General features: G+C 40.0%; 1 protein-coding gene and 1 long non-coding RNA gene across 4 annotated transcripts in view; one reads left to right on the top strand and one right to left on the bottom strand.

Moving 5' to 3' along the window:
- Positions 1–4,933, top strand: part of SCIN (scinderin) — a 53,158-nt gene extending 48,225 nt beyond the window's left edge. For all 3 annotated transcript variants that reach the window (XM_049798748.1, XM_049798751.1, XM_049798750.1), the window contains exons 14-16: positions 480–557; positions 2,062–2,122; positions 3,092–4,933. In XM_049798748.1, the coding sequence (XP_049654705.1) occupies positions 480–557; positions 2,062–2,122; positions 3,092–3,225 (273 nt within the window). In that variant the 3' untranslated portion in view covers positions 3,226–4,933. The remainder of the gene's footprint in view (positions 1–479; positions 558–2,061; positions 2,123–3,091) is intronic.
- Positions 4,934–5,831: 898 nt separating this feature from the next.
- On the bottom strand, positions 5,832–19,177 carry LOC126037895 (uncharacterized). The gene is made up of 3 exons (XR_007505840.1): positions 18,719–19,177; positions 6,463–6,563; positions 5,832–6,366 (listed from the first exon to the last, which is right to left on the bottom strand). It is a non-coding gene; the product is annotated as an uncharacterized LOC126037895 (long non-coding RNA).
- Between the last annotated feature and the right edge of the window lie 279 nt (positions 19,178–19,456).

Here is a 19,456-nt window from a genome sequence, read left to right as displayed (position 1 = left end):
TAGATGTGTATTTCATCACTGAGCTTACCCACTGCAAACGAAAGCAGTTTCTTTTCCTTATTAATGAATGTAAGCTGCAAGAATATATCAGCTGATATCAGCTGATAGATGTAGTTTTGATTGGTACAGGGTGCTCTATGGAAATTTCCCTGTCTCCTTCTTCTGGCAGACCTTGGTCCCAACTTAACAATATTCACAATTACAATGTAAAACTCTGCCACTCCTGAGGACATCCTATCAGTTCTGACAAACTGAGAGCTGACTTTACAGGACATGCAATTATGTGATTTGTTTTCTTTCAGTGAAACACCGTTGACACATTCATCAAATCAGTTTAGGGCTTGACCCTTTGGGATCAAAAAGAATTGCATACCAGCTTCCGGACTTAGCCTTTTAAAAATATCTTTGGTCTGTGTAAAATCAGAATATCTTGATAAATCATTAAAACACAAAAAACCCCAACATAATATCCTTTTTAGATTGAGGAGGTCCCAGGAGAATTTACTCAGGACGACTTGGCTGAAGATGATGTCATGTTGCTCGATGCTTGGGAGCAGGTATGCTGTGTACTTGACCACCGCTTTTTGTGGTAACAAAAATAATTTATTTTTAACCACTTAGATCATAAGATGGGAGGAAAAATAATCCTTGTGAGAATAGAAGAGGTTTTGTTTCTTTAAATTATACCAGAGGGAGCTATATTTTTTGAGCTACATAATGTGCTAGTGTGAACATAGACTATTGAATTTCCAAGCATAATGTGAGACCACAGCAGGCACTTCCCATCAAAACCAATGGAGGCTTCAAGAGTATAAGCCCCGGCAGTGTTCTGAAAGACTCTCAATAATGTTTTTGACCTTATCACTAAAATTTAAAAAGAAAGTTACTGCATAAAAGGTATTCAGAAGCCACCAAATCCACGTAGCAGCACCTACAAAAAGTCTTACTAGATAAGGGGACGACCACTAGACCCTTACAGAGATTTCTCCAGAAGAACTGGGTGGAGGGTGACAGAAACAATCTCCGTCATTTTCCCAGGTACATTGAAAACTGAAAATGTTGAGAGCTTTTTGGATGACAGGCAAACTTGCTGCGCGTGCGGGGGGCACATATGTTTCTCACAGTATATTCTCTCTGTTCTTACTCTCCCCTTGGAGGGAAAGGGGGAGGGAGTCACAGATCCCACATTTTGTCTTCTTCAGCCTTAAGGAAAAAAAGGCTGAGGTTTTTGGAAATGAGAAGGAGTGTCCAAGGTCCATGTGGGAAGGAGTGGTGGGGGAAGGTGGAAAAAAAGGCTGAGGCTTAAGGAAAAAAAGGCTGAGGTTTTTGGAAATGAGAAGGAATGTCCAAGGTCCATGTGGGAAGGAGTGATGGGGGGAGGTGGAAAAAAAGGCTGAGGCTTAAGGAAAAAAAGGCTGAGGTTTTTGGAAATGAGAAGGAATGTCCAAGGTCCATGTGGGAAGGAGTGATGGGGGAAGGTGGGTGGAAGACCTGGACAGAAAGGAGTTGGGACATACTGACTTGGGTAAGAAGGAAAGAAGTCCGGGACATGTAGCTGGTTTCCAAAAGGATCCTTGACAGAAAAAAAATATATTTGGGGATTACACATTGAGTCTCCGGTTGTTGGGTTATTCAATGGGTTATCTAGCAGTTACTCGGGGTAGCATTGATCCCAGGGCCCAAGCATTGATGCGCACACAGAACTCAAAATGAGAGACAGCTCCTGTTCAGTGTTTTTACCTGCACGTAAAGACCAATTTCCTTGGCCAATTATAAAAGATACCCATGGAAAAGTTAATTGGAGTTCCTATGCACATCAGAGTGCATAAATGTCCAGCTTTCTAGTATCAATAGAGTGGTGAGATTTCAGAGGATAGAACTACAGTATCTTGCAAGGGAAAAAAAAAATCATCAGCTGTGGTTTGTGAGAGCTGTGTATCTCTGCAGTCTTTTCATAGTGTATATTCTTTCTCCTAGTGGTATCAACTATTTTGTACTTTATCTGCTGTACACAACATCCTTATAACAACAAGGGAGCTATATCTTTCTCTCTGTTTGCAGGTTTTTGTCTGGATTGGGAAGGATGCTAATGAAACTGAGCAACAGGAATCTGTTAAATCAGGTAAATCGAATCAATTTGGCAGAAATCTGAGTGAAGTACCATCAGTATTACTGAAAGAAGTGAAAAAGATGATGTAGAAGAAATCTAGTTATGTTTACAGTGTTTAAAAGTGTTACTGAGCTTATTAGTATTTAATCCTGGAGAAGATTATTTTCTCCTTTAAATGTGCTTTAAAACTCATTTTATCTTTCTTATCTGTAAGTTTATGAAGGGTAAAATTAATCAAGATAGCATTACTAGGCTGCAGAGCTTTCTAAAGAATATGTAGGAGAGCTCCATGAAAAGAAACTGCACTGAAAAGAGAAAGAATTTAAAAGGAGATATCTACTGAGCTGCACCCTACACTAGTGTATGTAGTCAAAGGAATGCCAACAAATCCTCAAGTCCTTACACTGCTACCCTTCACTGAGTTAAATTTGGAGGAGGAAATTCGAATTGCAGAACAAATCAAGACATCTCATGTGGAGTGCACCTCCTTGAAAAATCATGTGTTATCTCTGGTATGATTTCACATGGCTGAGTCATTCTGACAAAGTTTGTGCTAAAAACGCTTGCAGATATTTCCCTGGAGCAGCTAGGGTTACCTAGCTGTGTTTCCAGTACGTACTGATGTCACATTGTGATGTCAAGGGAAACTATACTGGCTTTTACAAAGGAAAAAATGGGAATGAAGCTTGTGCATCTGCACAGCACTAGCAAATTCGTCCTCCTGTTCAGGAGCCAAAACGCAGCTGTATGGCAACAAACTGATCAGAGCAACAGTCCCTTTGTTTTAACCTCATGGAAAATTCTTTCACTGGCAGCTGGGAGAAATCAGCAACTACCTGATCATTTCATTGCCTTTGAAATAATTTAACTGAATACTGTATTATAGTAGCCCTGGGTTCTTTCACTAGAGCTTTTAATGTATTTTTTATACCAAAGGAATGAACTAATATATTACATGTTTTATTTCCTCTCTGTTTTTAGCCAAACGCTATATTGAAACAGATCCTTCTGGCAGAGATAAGGGGACCCCCATTGTCATTGTGAAGCAGGGGCATGAACCCCCTACATTCACAGGCTGGTTCCTGGCTTGGGACTCCAACAAATGGAAGAACTGATCTATCCAGGGAGGCTCCAGCTTCAAGCCAAAGAATGATCAGAGCCCAGCTACTTTCTAGTGTTCTTAAGCATAAGCTTGTGCAACAATATGATGCATCTGTTGTTACGCTTTCCTGAGCTTTGATATATTTCTGCGAATAACCTAGAAAGTCTTAGCACTGGGAAGGATAAATGATAGTTGTAAACTGGTCAAATGGGGTGAGTGAGGCTCTTCCTGTAGTAAATATGGGAAGTGCTACCAATACTTTTTTTAATCTATTGATTCTTCAAATATAAGCTGTGGATCAGTTTATTCTGATGTGCTAAAGTGGGCCAAATTCTGCCTTCACTTAAAAATCCAAACTATTGCCACAGAAATTCCTTTAGATTAAGGTCAGCATAATATTGTGCAGAATTTGGCCTGATAAGTGACTAATTCTACATCTGTTGCAAGGGTAGGACTGGACATGATTTACTTACTAGGCAAAAATATTGCCACACTCACTCACATAAAATTTCAGGTGCTGCCTGATCCAGAGTGGAAGCTGTGTCTTGTAGGGGGCAAATAAGGGATAGGTATTTTGAGAAAGCTGTGCTTAATTTGTTTGTCTTGTTAGTAAATATATTTGGAGTTTCAGACTGAATGGCTGTAAGAATATGAAGTCGACAAAGGTTTTTTTGAGGGACTGTCTAGCTTATTGTAATGAATTTCTTTAGATTTATCTCTGTGAACCACCTCCAGCTCCACCAGGTCTTTTTAACAAAAGCTCTTAAACACATTCTAGCGCACTAGTGCTTTTATAAGTGGAAGCAGAAGAAATAACGTCTTCAAAAATATGTACTCTGCCTTAACCAGACTGCGCTTATGCCATACTTTGTCTTGGCTGCCTTACTCAGCAGTACTCAGTTCTTTTCCAGCATGCAGACTGTTCACCTTGTCAGGTGCAGGGTGTGTTTCTACTCATTTTCTATGCGGGTCTTAGTCAAATATCAAGTACCTCAGGCACAAGGAAACCCCTTGTTGCAGTAGCATTCCACATCCTGGGAATTTGGAGTGTGAGTAGGCACCACAGAATATGGCTTTCTCTTTTCTCTCAGACACAGTTATTTGGACTTTTTTATTTTGGTGAATTTAAGAGTACAAAGTGTTTTTTATTTGTAATTTAGCCAGAAAAGTCTATCTAAGGGCAGTGGGAAAAATTCTGCTTCAAATCTTTAGCAGTGCTTTGATCACTTATCCTATAATACTTGTTCTAAACAACAATTTATACAGCTGTAAATCATGTCAATGTGGCTTTTTAATGAAGGCATTTCAATGGTTTCATTATTCTTATAAGTTAGGTTGGAAAGTGAAATTTTTGACATTTTTAAAATTTTTTTAACATGATTGTGATTTTAAATCTGGGTAATGCAAAAGAGTGAATTTAGTCTGAGCTCCTAATCAGTATTAATGACAAAAGAATTGTGAAGCTAAGAGATTAATTATAGAAGTTTGTTAGCTTTAAATATTCATTTAAATCTCTGCTGATAGCACTGGGCTGTATCTGAATGTAATTTCCTTTAAAATAAAATTACAAAAAACAGTATTCTATATGCTGAGCTGACCTTCCTCTCTCTGACATATTGTTGCTCAGTGCTTGCACTGATGTCTGGCAAAACTTCCTAAAAAACCCAGTAGGTACCTTCCTTTTTAGATGGACAATGCAATGAGAAGTTATTTGGTTTTACTTTGGTGCCGTTTTACCCAATGGAGAGTTAACTCTTCCCAACAACTTGAAAGTTACAAACATAAGTGAAAATCAAAGAACTGAGTGGTTATTAGCTTGTGATTTCCTCTTTAAGAAAAACTACCATTATTGTTATCAAACTCTTTGGCTTTGTAACTTTCTGCTTGCAAAAACTGACTGTAGAAATGACTTATAAAATAGGAGGAAATAGGTGTATGTTTGTTTCTAAAGGATAGGTCTGGGTTTTTATTTGTGAGAGTAGATAAAGAGATGTCCTTCTCCTGCTGGAAGGAGCACAAAGACCTTTTCAGTTCCTCAGCTACTGCACTTCATGCAGCCACTGAGCAGCCTGTAATTATCTGATGGTTGTCTTCAACACATACATATGATTCTTCTCATTTTTTTTTTTAAATAACAGTTATAGTAGCTTCTTAACCAAGGATTAGACAAGATTTGCCCTACTTGTACATAAATATCTTCCAGAACACTGAGGGCTCTGAACCGGGCCAGTCTGCCAGCATATTCTGCAGCACTGTGAAAGCCTCTTTTCAGTTCCCTCACACAAGACAGAGGAGCTTTTGTGGTCTCCTGGCCTGGGAATTTGGGTTTACAATACATTGTGCTGGCATATTGATTACTGATGTTGAGAAGAGTGTTGAGAGCTTATAACAGGACAGTGTTCTCAACTGGGCTTTAAGCACAACAGCTGCTAGCAACATTGTTCTTGGATTTACTTGCTAGAAAGGAAGTTTATTTTTGATACGTACATGTGCAGTACACACAAAGATGTATTTCTTTCTCTCTGAAGAAGAGGGGGAGAGGGAGGACAGACAGGATGGACGATGAGTGCTTGGAAATATTAAAGTTTAAGGTGTTTTCGAGAAAATATTTAAGCACATACCTTTATGAATACACATAGCAAACCTATCTGCCTTGTTTTCAGAATAAATAGAAAAAATTGTGTAGACATATATGGTACAGTCAAGTTCGGTCAAGAATAAGCTATATCTTGCATTATTATCACAGAGTAAAAGTACATGCACTGTATTTGTAATAGCAAAATTAGACACACTGAGTTAGCAGTTTCATTATGCTACCAAACAGCAAGCATTCATATGTTCTATTGGTTGTAAATACAGCATCATTTTTCATCTTTGTTTTATAGAAAGATGTTAGGAATCCTTAGAGCCAACAGAACATCATAATACTGTACAGTATTGGTAGTTTACATAAAATAGCATAATCTTAGAATGTAACTACAGGCCGTACACAGGAGAGGAGCCAGCCTCTGGAATCACTCCTCTAAATATCCATTTTGACCATAGCATATAGTGCTATATAGTATTAGATCTGCTGTAAATGATTATATTAAATGTAGCTAAATTCAGTTGAACAGTTTCGTCTCTTGCCAGTTCAGACTCACATAGGCTTCACCTGCAACAACAAGAAAATGAAGATGGTAGACAGTGGGATTGTGGTACTATCCCTCATAGGAGAACTAAGGAATCATACAGAATATGTTTTGCTTACTGTACTATAGCAGGAGGTGCTCTCAGACATCTCTGTAGGCTACAGGAATGCTTCTTGTTATAAACTTTGTGATCTTCTTGTAGTCTTCATTTTTACTGCATCTAAAAAGGCCCCCCCCCAAAAAAAAGCCAAAACAAGCCCATTATTTTCCATGGACTGAAGTTGCTCTTCAGACTCCACCTCTTTATAGGAAAGCTTGAAAAAAACTCCTCAAACTTTGCTTTAGAATACAATTGCTTCCTCAGCATCCTACTGAAGTTGTGCCTTTATGGCTTAATTGAGCCATAAGTATATAAGACGAAAAAATTATTATAAAACCTGAGTTAGATACTACTTTAATGTGCTGACTTTCTACATCCTTGCTTTTTCTTTTTTAAAGACAATAATTTTGTCTTTAGATAAAGAAAAAGTACACTTTTCCCCTCTTATGGCTAGGAATTTTGCTGCTAAAATCAAAGGAACTTCTGATTTCATTGAAAACACAATCAGATCTTTAATGCACTACACATCCTTAATGTCTCGTTACGTCCCCTCTAAACTGGCCTAAAGTTACTTTGACCTCCTCTGACTATTAACACATTACCTTATGCTAAAAATCAATAAACTACACTCACTTCAATTAAAGCTTCCAAGAAGCAAGAGGGAGAAGGGAGACCAATGGGAGTTGGGAGGCCCACCATGCCATAAAATTAGTTGATGACTGTTCTGGCCCTTCTCCTCCTGCATGTCAATTTCCTCTTGACATTAAAGCATATTTGCATTACAGGGGAAAAAAAAGAAAATCTGCCCCTACAGAACATGGAAGCTCATAAGCTGATTTTTATTTTTCTTCTAAATAATAGCAAACTGAGTTATTCCAGGGGAGCAGTTAGAAGGGGAGTCAGCCTGTACCAAGCTTCTTCCTAAATGCATCCACACTTCCATCCTGCAAGTGCTCTCTCCTCAAAAGGATGCTATGCGTGTACCGAGTTCCACAAGATTGTACCTTTTACCACCTCATTTAATCAGCAGTGAAATGTGGGCCCCCACGCACATGAAATGAAAGCATCAAGTGAAAACATTAGTCTTTATTTTTTGGTAGACTACAGATCAGTTGCTCAGAAAATGACCTGGAGGCCCAGAGATAGGCACATTTGCTTTAGCAGCAATAATGCTTTGATTATTCTAACAAAGCCTCTTGACCAGTGCTAGAAGAGCACAGCTCTCCCTGCTGCTCTTAACAGATTTCACAGAGGTGACTCAGGGTGATTTCATGGCCATTGGCAACATTAACATAAGGGCTGAATGCAATCAGGGGATTTTAATGTCATTTACCTGACAGTTCACCATGCTTTTTGTTGTCTGACACCCTCCCTACAGAAGCAGCAGCTACAGCAACAATCCTGATTAAAATAGACCATTGCCAGGAGGAATCTAAGACAAATTTCCCCCCGAGCTTACATTTTTAGAGAGGTGGCTCAGAAAGGTCACAGGTGTCCTGTAACACGCACGGCAGCACAGCTGAGTCCCGTTTAACCATCTGAGTGGGGCCGTAGGTATCTTTGTTGGGGCCAAAGATTGCTGACCTTCCCACTGCTAACCAGCTGCTCTGCTACTGGACTTGGGTGAGAAGTTAGTTGTTGTAGCAGGGAGAAGAGACAAGAGTGGCAGTGAATGTCCTATCAGCAAGGACAACAGGCAAGAAGCCTACTCTAACAATCCCCTACTTTCTTGCCAGATAGTCCCAGTCAACAGTAGGTATTTTGCACACCTGTGAGGGTTACTAGTGCCAAACTGCACAGACTTGCTTAGAGCAAGATTAGACAAGGAGACAAGCGTGATGTCTTGGAGACTTGCTGAAGCATGGGTGCAGCTCCACCAACAGAGGTATTGGGGCAGCAGGGAAAGGGCAGGAGCCAACTCAGCTGAGAAGTAAAGCTTTTATGATAGAACACAGTATGAGCAAAAATTACCCCCCTCGCCCCCAGCAAGCAGTACAATTCAGGGTTGCTTTGTCAGAGTACTCTGTAAGCCGTAACTACAGGTGCATCTGCATCAGGTTCATAAGAATTCTCCAGACCAGGAGCAGCTGCTCTGGGGATAGTAAGTGTGAGGGGAAGACAAGGCTCTGCTGTGTTTACAAAGGAATAGCAAAACCCTCAGGTGCCTCTTTACTTTGACCAGGAGAGTGAGAACATTTCCTTTTAAAAGGTACGTCCGATCTCCCATGTCCTTATATTTTTCTGCTGCTGTCGTTAAAGAGACAAGGCCTCTCTGCAGTACAGCTCATTTTGTTTCTGGCAAGTGTTACTTTCTGGGTGACTGAAAGACTGTGGATAATGTATTGGGATTGTTCTTCTTTCATTACTGAATTATACTGGGTAACAGATATCCGCTGACATGGCTTCAATCCAGAGGCTGAGCATGAGGGGTCCTGTCCATGGTAAAGTATCTGAACTGAGAGGACCAAAAAGTGCTTGCTGACTACAGATGGAAGGATGAAGGTAACTGACAAATATCTTGCTCATTTGGAAGCTTTGGTTTTGCCTTTTAATGGTATCTCCACTCTTGAAATGTCTGCCAGCTGCTGCTATTGGTTTCACATAAAGGAGGAATTTCATAGTTCTGTAACAGTGAAAGCTTGGAGTTAGGGACTCTGTGGTGACTGCTAATGGCTATCATTTTATCTCAACTCTGAATTATCACAGGTCTGAAAAACACAGAAGGATATGTATGCTTTATGTGCTAGACTGCTGGGCCTTCAATCAGTCCTCAGCAAGCGCTCAAAGATCAGTGATTTGAGGGGACTGCAGTGGTGCTCACCTAAAAAACCCTCTATCTGAAGTTGCGCTGAAATGAAAGACCATGCAGATGTCAGTGTCCCTAAACAAAAGGGCTGGGCTCTGAAGTGAGACTTAGCAGGTAGGATATCTAAGACCTAATAACAGGCTTTCACAGAATGACCTATGGTTTCAGAGGCTTTCCGATGCAACCATTTGTCCTCTTTAAAGCTTTCTGATGCTTCCTTTGAAGATTCAGATTGAGGTTGCATGTACTCATGAGCTGTATGCATCATATATCTATCATATTACTTGCCATCTGAAATCCAAAGACTTCAAAGCATGAAGGATTCCCTAAATAGTCCCCTTCTGCTTACAGTATGTCCGTGGGGTTTTTTTTTTCCTTACATAAAGAGATATTATTTGTTTTATTTTCCTTTTATATCCCAGCAGTAGAGGCCTTGAATGGAATAAGTAAATTGTAAAAAAAGTAAGATTACAGTATCTTGCTGCTGCTTCTGCTTCCTAGTGTCCTGCGCAGACTCTTCCTTCATCTTCTTTCTGTGTCCTGTCCTGGTAGAGGTATAGAAGGCAGCATTCAAAGATGAGATGAAAACTGCAGAGCTTACCCTTGCAGAACTCCAAACTACTGGCTCTTGCAGTACTGTCTTCATTTACTGGAGTTAAGTGATGTGATTAAAATCTCAGCTAAACAATCTGTTCCTAAGTTTGTTTATTTGCCTTCCTTACTTTGTTTAAAGCCTGTGAAGTAGTGTGGTGTGCCCATGACAGCCAGAACAGAGGAAACCTATATTCTGATAAAAACCTGTGATGTCAACATAAGGCTTAAAAATTTATGTATTTAAAAATTAATATTATTGCAGGTTTTTACATAACTAGAATTTACAACTCTAGTGGCAACAGCTGTTAGGTGCCAGATCCTCTGAAAGATTTCTACTCTTTCTCAATATTATGCAACTGGAATGTATAGTGTGGTTTGTTTGAATCATATTCTCTGTGAGATGAAAGCAAAAATGATTTTGCAGAGGCAGCTTTTATAAGGTCTTCAAAGTGAGTTTATTATTGTTTCCATGCAAGAATTGAAACCTAGGAGCGTGAAAGAAAGCTTTCTGCCTAGCATGCTCGTGATCAGCTTTTGAATCTATTTTCAATTGACTTAGCTTTTAAACTTTAGCAAACAGTAAGCCAAATCTTGCATTCAGTGAACTAATTTTGAGATTTACTGTTAACTTGAAGACATGGTAAACTGATAAGACTTAAAAATTCTAGACTATAGCGGAGTGATGAGCTGTAATTACTGCTCCCCACCCACACAATGTTTGTCTTCCTTGAAACCTTGGTTCTTTCATCCTCCTCTTTTCTCTAGTTTGTTTCTTCCTCCTTTTTTCACCAGCCATAATACATAATACAATAGCCATAATACAAGCTTGTGAGCTCCCTAGGATAAGGGTTGGTTTTCCTTTGGCTATGTTCATATAGCACACAATAATAGGCTCGGATTTCTCACTGAAACTCTTGGGTATTGTGACTGAGAAGAATAATTACCTTTTTTTTGCTGAATTTTTAGAAACTGCAACGAATACCCAGTACTACATGAGTATCAGATGCCCGCTGTGTCTCCACATAAGAGACTGAAACCTTCATGCAGTTCGGGCTAGGTGGTGAAACTGTCCATGACCCTGGGGGAAAGAACTCCTTTGGCTGCACTGAAACTTTGTAGTTCTCATCACCTGCAGCCAAACAACCCTGTTTAGCCTTGAGAAAAATCCAATCTAGAATGCTTAGCTGTGGTTCATATTCTGCTGACTGATGTCTACTTTTAATACCAGAAAACAAAGCAAGGGAGTACTTGCTCTTTCTATTCCCTCCTGTAAAGCCGATTTTTAATACTCTTCTGTTCCAAAACAGAATTTAATGTATTGGTCAAAATCCAAACATGTTCAGAGGCTGGATGCAACTGGCACACGCCTGGAAAAGTGGTAGACCTGCACAGCTACCACTACATCATGGTTTGTGTGTGCTACACCTTGGAGCGCTGTTGGCTTGGAAGAGGGGAAAATGCAAATAAGTCTTAGCTCAAAACTCCTAGTCCCCAGTAAATCTGCAAAGGAAAAGCCAGTCAGCAGTCTGTCCTTCCTTGCAAGCAATGAATTGGGCCATGTATTATTCTGAGTGCAAATTTATGTTTTATTTTGCTGGGCCAGATTATTTTCCCCTGTGCACTTCACATGCCTATTGACGAAAAGACAGACTACAAGATCTGTCCAGTGACACAGGTTTTGAGAACTCCTCAAAAATGCCTCACAGCTATAGTGCTAAAAATGAAGTGACTGGGAAAGACTTCTGGTAGGGAGTGAAGCAAGCACTGTGGAGGATGAGACTAGTGGGCTGCACAGGTGCTCAATGGACCTTAATGGTTTTCTATGGTTTACAAAACACCAAGTTAATTTATCTGCTAAAGCATATATTGTGCTGTTTATCTTCAGGAACATTGTTAATCTATTAATTACCTCATTAAAGAAATTACAACTACACATGACCTCAGTTACCTGACTAAAATTCATAATAGATTGTTGCCTTCTTTAAAAAATAAAAATAAATCCTTCCCCTGTATCTAGGGAACCGGCAGGTCTGTCTCTTTACTCATCAAAGAAAGAGATGCTTTCAGAAAGCTAGAGAGTAGCTATACTCCATACATTTGTTCTGTGGGTGACCAGGAGTTACAAGGAGCACTTGCAAGCTCCTATTATTAGGAGCACTGAAAAATCACAGAACAGTGGTTGAAGAACATCAAATGAATTGTTTGTGCCCTATTTCATTGTCTTAGTAGGGTTTTATATTAGTTGTTGCCTCTGTACACCAAGCCTAAGGAGCTGTGACGTTATCACTGTATGACCTACAACATTATACACTGAAGCAGAGACTTTAGGTTTTTCCACAGCCCTCCTGGGAGTTTAGGCGTATCTCCCATAAAATTTTATTTCCATACACTGTAATCTCTGTGAAATCTGTTTCTATTGCTGCTATGCCTTTTTTAGGAGAGACAAGCAACTGAATTTCCTCTTCAAGGTGTGCACTTAACTTGATTTACACAAAGTTATTACAGATCAACAGCCTGTTTGTTTTTACAGTGGACCCTGTACATTGGATGTACATCTCCACTCAGCTGTTGCCAAAAGGGTCCAAACACATCCAAGAGCTAGCTGTGTGCGCACCATACGGGCACGTGCTCCCTGCCCCTGCCAGCTGCAGGGACAGACCAGTCCTCGCACATTAGTGAAGCTGCAGCCCTTTGTCTTTTGTGACCGTCTTTGAAATTCTCTCATAGCAGGTTTCAGTGCACTGTGTCATTTAAGCATTTAATTAACTGTATGCTAAGTCCCACTCTGTGAACTAAGTGCTACACGCTTCTTCCTGTCCTTGCGCTTCCTTTTGGATATATGCAGTACCTGAAGGACAAGACATAGCTTTTAAATAAGTAACTGTTGCAAGCAGGTGGATTATTATGAAATAGCTGGCTTAAATGTATGTTTCATCCCACAAACACTTAGTCAGAAGTCTCAGCCAGAACTTGCATCTCTTTTTCCACTACAGTCAATCAACTGAGATACAAATTCATCAAAAAATAAGCCTTCTTAGTTCTGATATTCAAGGTATGTTTGTTTATCTGATCTTTTATAATTCCAGCAGATCTCAGCACCATTATAAATGTTAAATACTTATACAGCATTTAGAAAGTTCTTCAGAAAAGCAAAAATTTAATTGTATTTTTCTCTCTTCTTCATCGTTACTCAGTGCTAGCAATATCGCAAAGCAAACAGCAGTATCTGATATACTATTTCCATTATTATTCTGGAGCGGGGAAAATACCTTCACATATTAAATCTAGCTAAGCAGGGAAAAATAAAACAGATACTGCTCTTGTATTTGAAATTGTAGTACTTTTAATCTGCTTGCAAACTGTTTTCATTGTACTAAAGAAAAGTGATACATTTAAAAACTGTGCAACCCTCTTCAAAGGAAGCATTGTGAGGAGATGGTAGCTGATACTGAAATCTCAGCTTGATAGAATTTTAAACTATTTAGAATAACTCTGGCATACAAAAAAGCTCTGAAGTGCCCATGGCTTTTCTGGGGGAAAAAATATTGGGGAAAAAATAAAGCTTTTGGAACCAGTGCTGTAACTGGCAAGATTTTAAAATACTAGCAGAGTAGCTCAGCATTCTCGGCAAAAGAGTGTGTCTCACTCAAGTCAGTAGTTCTAGGAAAAAAAACAAAAATAGTGTCACAAACTCGGGACAGGGGGGCGGGGAACCTGTTGCTGTGGTGAACATAAGTACAGATGTCTTTCATCAGTATAAAACTATTGAAGAAAATACACAAGCCAAGGCTGTAAAGCTCATATGTAGTATCACACATTGAACACTTTTTAATTTCTCATGGTGCAAGCATCTTACCTTATATACTTAAGGATTAAGGTAGGAGTTATTTTTTCCATTTATTAAAGAAACATCTTTGCTTATTTATTTTTTTTAGTTTCAGCTGCTTAGTGAAGTAGAGGTAAGGAGACTGGAAGCCAGGGGTATGTGCAACAATAATGCTTTTTTCTACTCTAAAACTGCCCCATAACGAGTTGTACGTCTGGGTTTGGATTTTGTGACTATAAACTTTTTATCATATGAAGGCAGGATTTGTGCTTAATATTTATTAACTACAGGCTGCTATTAAATGAACAATCAGTATGGTAGAGTTTTGCAATACAAGTCCTTAATACATAGATGCTGTTTGGGACAGCTGTCCTGCTGTTCCACTTGATCTCAGGAAGAAGGTGCGTTACACAACTGCATGTACAGAAAGCGGTCAGCCTGTTCCCTGTGCTCTGCAAATCTGGAGTCACCACCATTACAGCCATCCTATCAGAGGATGAAGGAACCAAAATGCACAGAACTCAGAAGCTGAAGATTGTAATTTTAACCTCCCTGAGACAACACTTGCTCAGTATGACTAAGAACATTTATGAGCTAGTACCATTTTTTAGCTAATGCACCTAAGCAGCATTGAAGATGTAACTCAGTGTGATTGTCAGCATCAAAGAACAAGGCTTTTTGTTTGTTAGCCTGCTATATGGCATAATGTTTATTTATGAAAATGAATGAAAGCAGTAAAATGTAAATGTTAGGCTTCATGTGAAGGTACGTATGAAATAAGAATAGGTTTAATTTAACTGGTCTAATCAGAGTGGTAACTTTTAATTGTAACACACAGCGACCCCATCTCCTACTGCTCTAAGCTTTGTTATTTATTGTGAGGAAATAAATTAGATTTTCTACCACCGACTACTTTCTAATAATCAAAGCAAAATAATTCATGCAGTATGTAAGTTATCATAAAAGAATTCAGCAGACATAGCAAAGATGATAAAAGCCTTCTTTGTGCAAAACATTTTGTATGTCAATTTAAGAGATGGTCTTAAGAGCAAAACTTCATGTATTGCAATTTGTCAGCGATTTCATTATAATTGCTTATTTTGAAAGGGGTTCTCAAAATTCCTAGTGAAACTGCTGTAGTATTTTATGTAGGAACTTGATATTCTTTTAGAACCACGCGACATGTCAAAGCAATACTGGTTTAGCTCTAAGCTTAGATCTAGGGTATGGTCGAAGAGGAGTAACTTCAATTTTTGAATGTACAACCAAGCTACAGTTGGTTACTGTAATAATACTAAACATTATTATTATTACATACACATTAATACATATTACCTTAACCTAGGTCTACCATGTCATTGTAACGAAATGCAATTGATTTTCCCTTCCATGCACATTGAGAAATCTGCTCGGTTTCCACATGGAGGAGCGAGAATTGGTGGTGTGAGGTTGCTGACATAGCTCTTCCATGAAGACTGAAGTGTTGGGATCCCGTCACTATATGCCAGCTACCTGTAGCTGGCAGTGCATTGTCCTTGCAATAATTTCATTCTCCTTATGACTTCATTCCTTTGTGGTTTACAACTAGTTCAGCTCCACAATGCAGCCAGTTTCTTCCTCTCCCTCCTTCTGCATTTGCTCCTGTCCTTTACTGTTGTATGGTTCTGCCTGTATCCCTCTGCATCTGCACTATATGGGATTTGGGCAATTTGTCTTAAGTTTCACTTTTGATTTGCATGCTACTCACAACCCATGGTGTTATTAAAAAATAACTGCTAAGGTGATTAGGTATTGAACTGCATAAGAAATGTCATTAGCCTGTTCTACAGAATAATGGTATTTAATGAAAACAAAAGGAATATTGTGCTGACCTCGTCAAGGAAATTCAAGGCCACTGACTTCACTTTGGAAAGAATTTCTCATCTGCTGTGTCACTAGATGTGGTTGTATAACAGTAGTCATATCTACTTGAATGGAATTTACCTTTAATATGACCAGCACTAAGTGAAAGCTCTGATTTAAAGTCTTGCTCCAGCGAACCTCTCATGAACTGCTAGCTTTTAATTTTCATGAATTGCTATTTCCATGTGAAAGATGGTTTCCTGTGAAGTACACGTGCAGCCTTACAAGTGGATGTTTGATAATGCTTTGTGTTTTTGTTATCTGGGCACTGTGAGATAGCTCCTGCAGTGCATGAGTTGATGTGTATTAAAAGGTAACCTAAGTCTCTGCTAGGTAATACTATTAAAATTTCCAAGAGTCTTCTCTTTCCACTCTATGCCGATTCTTTTTTGGCAACATTTCAAACAGTTTCAGGTCCATATCCCTAATAAGGGCTACCTATTTTTCTTGAAACAGAAAGGTTTGTCCCAGGCTATGTTTTCTGTGTGGAAAACATATGTAGACTATACATATGAAACATATATAGAAAATAATATATTAACATTTACCCTAGTAAACTGGTATCAAAGAAAGGAGAGAAGGTTTTTAGCCCAGAGAAGCTGAAGTTGCAGTGGTTTTCACAAGCTAAGGCATGCTGAGCCAGAAGGAACTCAGAGCTGTAAACAAGTTAGATAGGAAGTGAGAAAAGTATCAGTATGTGAAATGACCCCAACACCTTCTGATTTTGCATTACAACCTCTGCACATGGCTCAAGCCTTTTTCCATTGTTTCCTCATACATGTATCTTGCAGTTATTTTCACTTGTCATCTAATAACAGCCCACTCCCCCCATTTAGCTACATACTTGAAAGTAAGTATACTTCTTGGTGTACACTTTCTTCATTCAAGACTTCTACAGGATAATCAAAGCCTTGCTTCACCCTTACTTTCAATTATCAGAGGTTGAATGTGTCAGCCTTCTTACACTCCCACTAATTTAGATACCATTACCCCTTCATAACACCTGGAACAGCCTGCATGTTTGACTTCTAAAGTAGCGTGAAGTACATGGGAGGAGTTGATCAACTTGGATTGTTATTTAATAGCTGTTTTGCAGAAATGCCTCCAGGCATTAATTAAGATCAAGGTGCTAAACACCAAGAAGACTTACATTGAAAAATAGTTCCTGCCCCAGAGAGTTCATAATTCACTTTATAGCAAGTTAAAACTGGTAGATGGGATAAATTAACTGTAGGCAGGGAAAGAGTAGAACAATCTACTTCTCCAAGCATTTTCTGGACAGTGTGGATCATTTTCGTGTATATATTTACACATACAGGTATGCTCATTTTGCCGAAGATGTTCATTTCTCTCTGACCTTAAAATTATCACCCTGATGTCATAAAACTCTTCTTCCAAAGAAATGCATGATCTATGAGATTCCTTCTCCACTTAGTGTGTTGGATGTGCTATACTTATCACCAGCTCTGTATCCCTCCCATTTCAAGGGCACCAAAATCTGTTATTATGTACTGATTGCTTTTCAGCAGAGGAAGAGATAAAGCCAATCTTTCCACATTTTAAAATTAAAATGGCTCCAATAAAAGTAGGAGCTGGCCCATATCCCTCCTTGTGGAATTAATTGTAAAACATGTTATTATAAAGCTGTGTTAAAGTGTGAACAGATCTTGGTAACAATCAGACATTAAAGTTCAGAAGACTGTAATATCTAATAGGCTTATTTTTCCATTAAAAATAGGGAATACATAATTTTGTAGGTGGAGATAAAGGTCAGTTTTACTTATTTCAGCTTGTCAAGTTTTATGAATAAATCTATTATCTCTAGTAATATTCCTTAACAAGGTAGTTCTATCTGGCTTCTACCAATTTTAAATTACTGAAAACCTTCCATGATATAATTAAGGCCCACTTTTACTGTCACTATAAATGCTTTTCTATTACCTTGTATGGTATGCCGTTCTTTATGCTATGCAAAAGTAGTGTAAAATACTGCCAAGTCAGAAACCTTACTAGTTGGCCTTAGGGGTAGTAACTTACCCCTACATTTCCACAGATGTAAAATCGCTTTCCTATACAAACAGGCCACTTCCTCCAGAGTCATCAGGATGTACATAACTAACAAAGATAAAAGCAGTGAAACATTAATCTCAGATGTAAGCAAATTAGAATTTTGCTATTTTTAGTAGGACTATAATGGGTATCTTAACACTTTAATAACATTAAACCTTGCCTCCAGCACACTGTGGAATTTTTGTTGCTATACACTGTCCTTTTACTACTGAATTAATCTCTTTCATACATCATAATTCTTTATTGTCTTAAATTATAAAGTACAATGCTTTCAAAGGAAAAAAAAGAAATGTGACTGGCAGAATATTCTTAAAAATTCATCCCTTTTCAGCAGTCCCCACCAAGAAATTTTAAGTGCTCTAGAAAAAAAGCAAGATTAATATTGAAAATGGCACCTTTTCTCTTTTACTGGAGCCCAGCTGGTCAAAGACTTGGATGATTGTGGTACAAAATAGAGAACATATACACTTGAACAGTAGACTTCAGTAGCACAATAGCTTTAGTTAGCGGTTAAACATATGCTTTGATCAGAAAGATTGGTTTATTTAATTTCTATCTAATGAAGTGTTCTAGATGAAGACTTTTCTGGTATGCTCTGCTCTGAAGTCAGCATTTCTGGTCCCTTTATGTGCTACTGGTATTTTACACTGAGCTGGTGTAAATCCAACACAGGCAAAAGTAACCATCTATGTTGCCACAGCTGCGTAAAAACTATACTGGCAAACGCAGTAAGTGAAAACAGGCATGGGAAGGAACAAAATGATAGAGAGACAGCAAGAATATCTGAGACGAAATACTCCTCCAGGCCTCTTCTAAAACCTGTATGCTCTGGAAACAGTAACGTACGAAAATGTCTTTATTAGACACTAGTAATTAGTTCTGACTTTGAAAGACTTAATATCTAAGCCTGATTTGAGCAGTGAAAACACAGAATCACTTAACATATCCTTGTGCTGTGGGAAACCTTCCTTGTAACTAATAAGCTCAGTGACATTTATGTTCATTCAGCCCTGAGCACTGCTATCGCTATATGCCAGGTGTCTAACAGGACCATTTCATCCACTCAGTTCTTCTCACCTCCTTCCGGACTGTTTGTCTCCTGTTTCAAGGGGACAAGGGGACAAGCGAGAGGCAAGACGAGTACGGTGAGAACACAGAGCCGGGCCGGGGACCACTTTTCTGTACGCAACAAAAGCAAGAACCCCCGCTCAACAGCACTTCCCTCCCCTCTCACTTCACCCATACCGGTGCCTGCAGGCGTCCCAGGCGGTGGGCGCAAGGCAGCCAACGGTCTTTTCCGCAGCCGCTGAGGCACGGCTGTGGCCTAGAGCCTGGGATACTTGCTGCGTCACTCCAAGCGATCGGGAGCCGTAAGGCAATTTATTGAGGCTCTGACGGCAGCACCGACCGCGCCGCAGCGCCCCGGCCTCCCTGGGCAGTGCTCCGCACCCCGGCCCGGCCTCCCCACAGCCGCGCCGGGGGGCCGCCATTGGGAAAAACCGCCCCGCCACGGCCGCACCTCCCTCCTCCGCGCCGCCGACCGGCGGGGCGGGCGGAGCCGCCGCCGGGGGGGAAACGGCCCGCCAACCGCCGCTTTGAAGCCCGTTGCTAGGCGACGGGAGGGCACGCGGCGCCCACGGGAACGGCCGGTGGTAAGGGAGGGATGACGCAACAGCCGGGCGAGCGGAGCAGCCTCAGCGGCGTCCCCTTGCCGTCCCGGGCAGGCGACGCCCGCGCCGGGCCGGGAGGCTTTCCCGGGAGGCTTTCAGCGGGGCAACGGCGGCCGAAGGGCGTTGCCGCCGGCCGCGCCGCGGG

The sequence above is a fragment of the Accipiter gentilis genome, chromosome 4 (genome assembly GCF_929443795.1).
Source record: "Accipiter gentilis chromosome 4, bAccGen1.1, whole genome shotgun sequence".
In the NCBI taxonomy this organism is placed as follows: Eukaryota; Metazoa; Chordata; class Aves; order Accipitriformes; family Accipitridae; genus Astur; species Astur gentilis.
The sequence above is the reverse complement of the archived record's forward strand: the minus strand, read 5'-3'. Positions and strand labels throughout refer to the sequence as shown.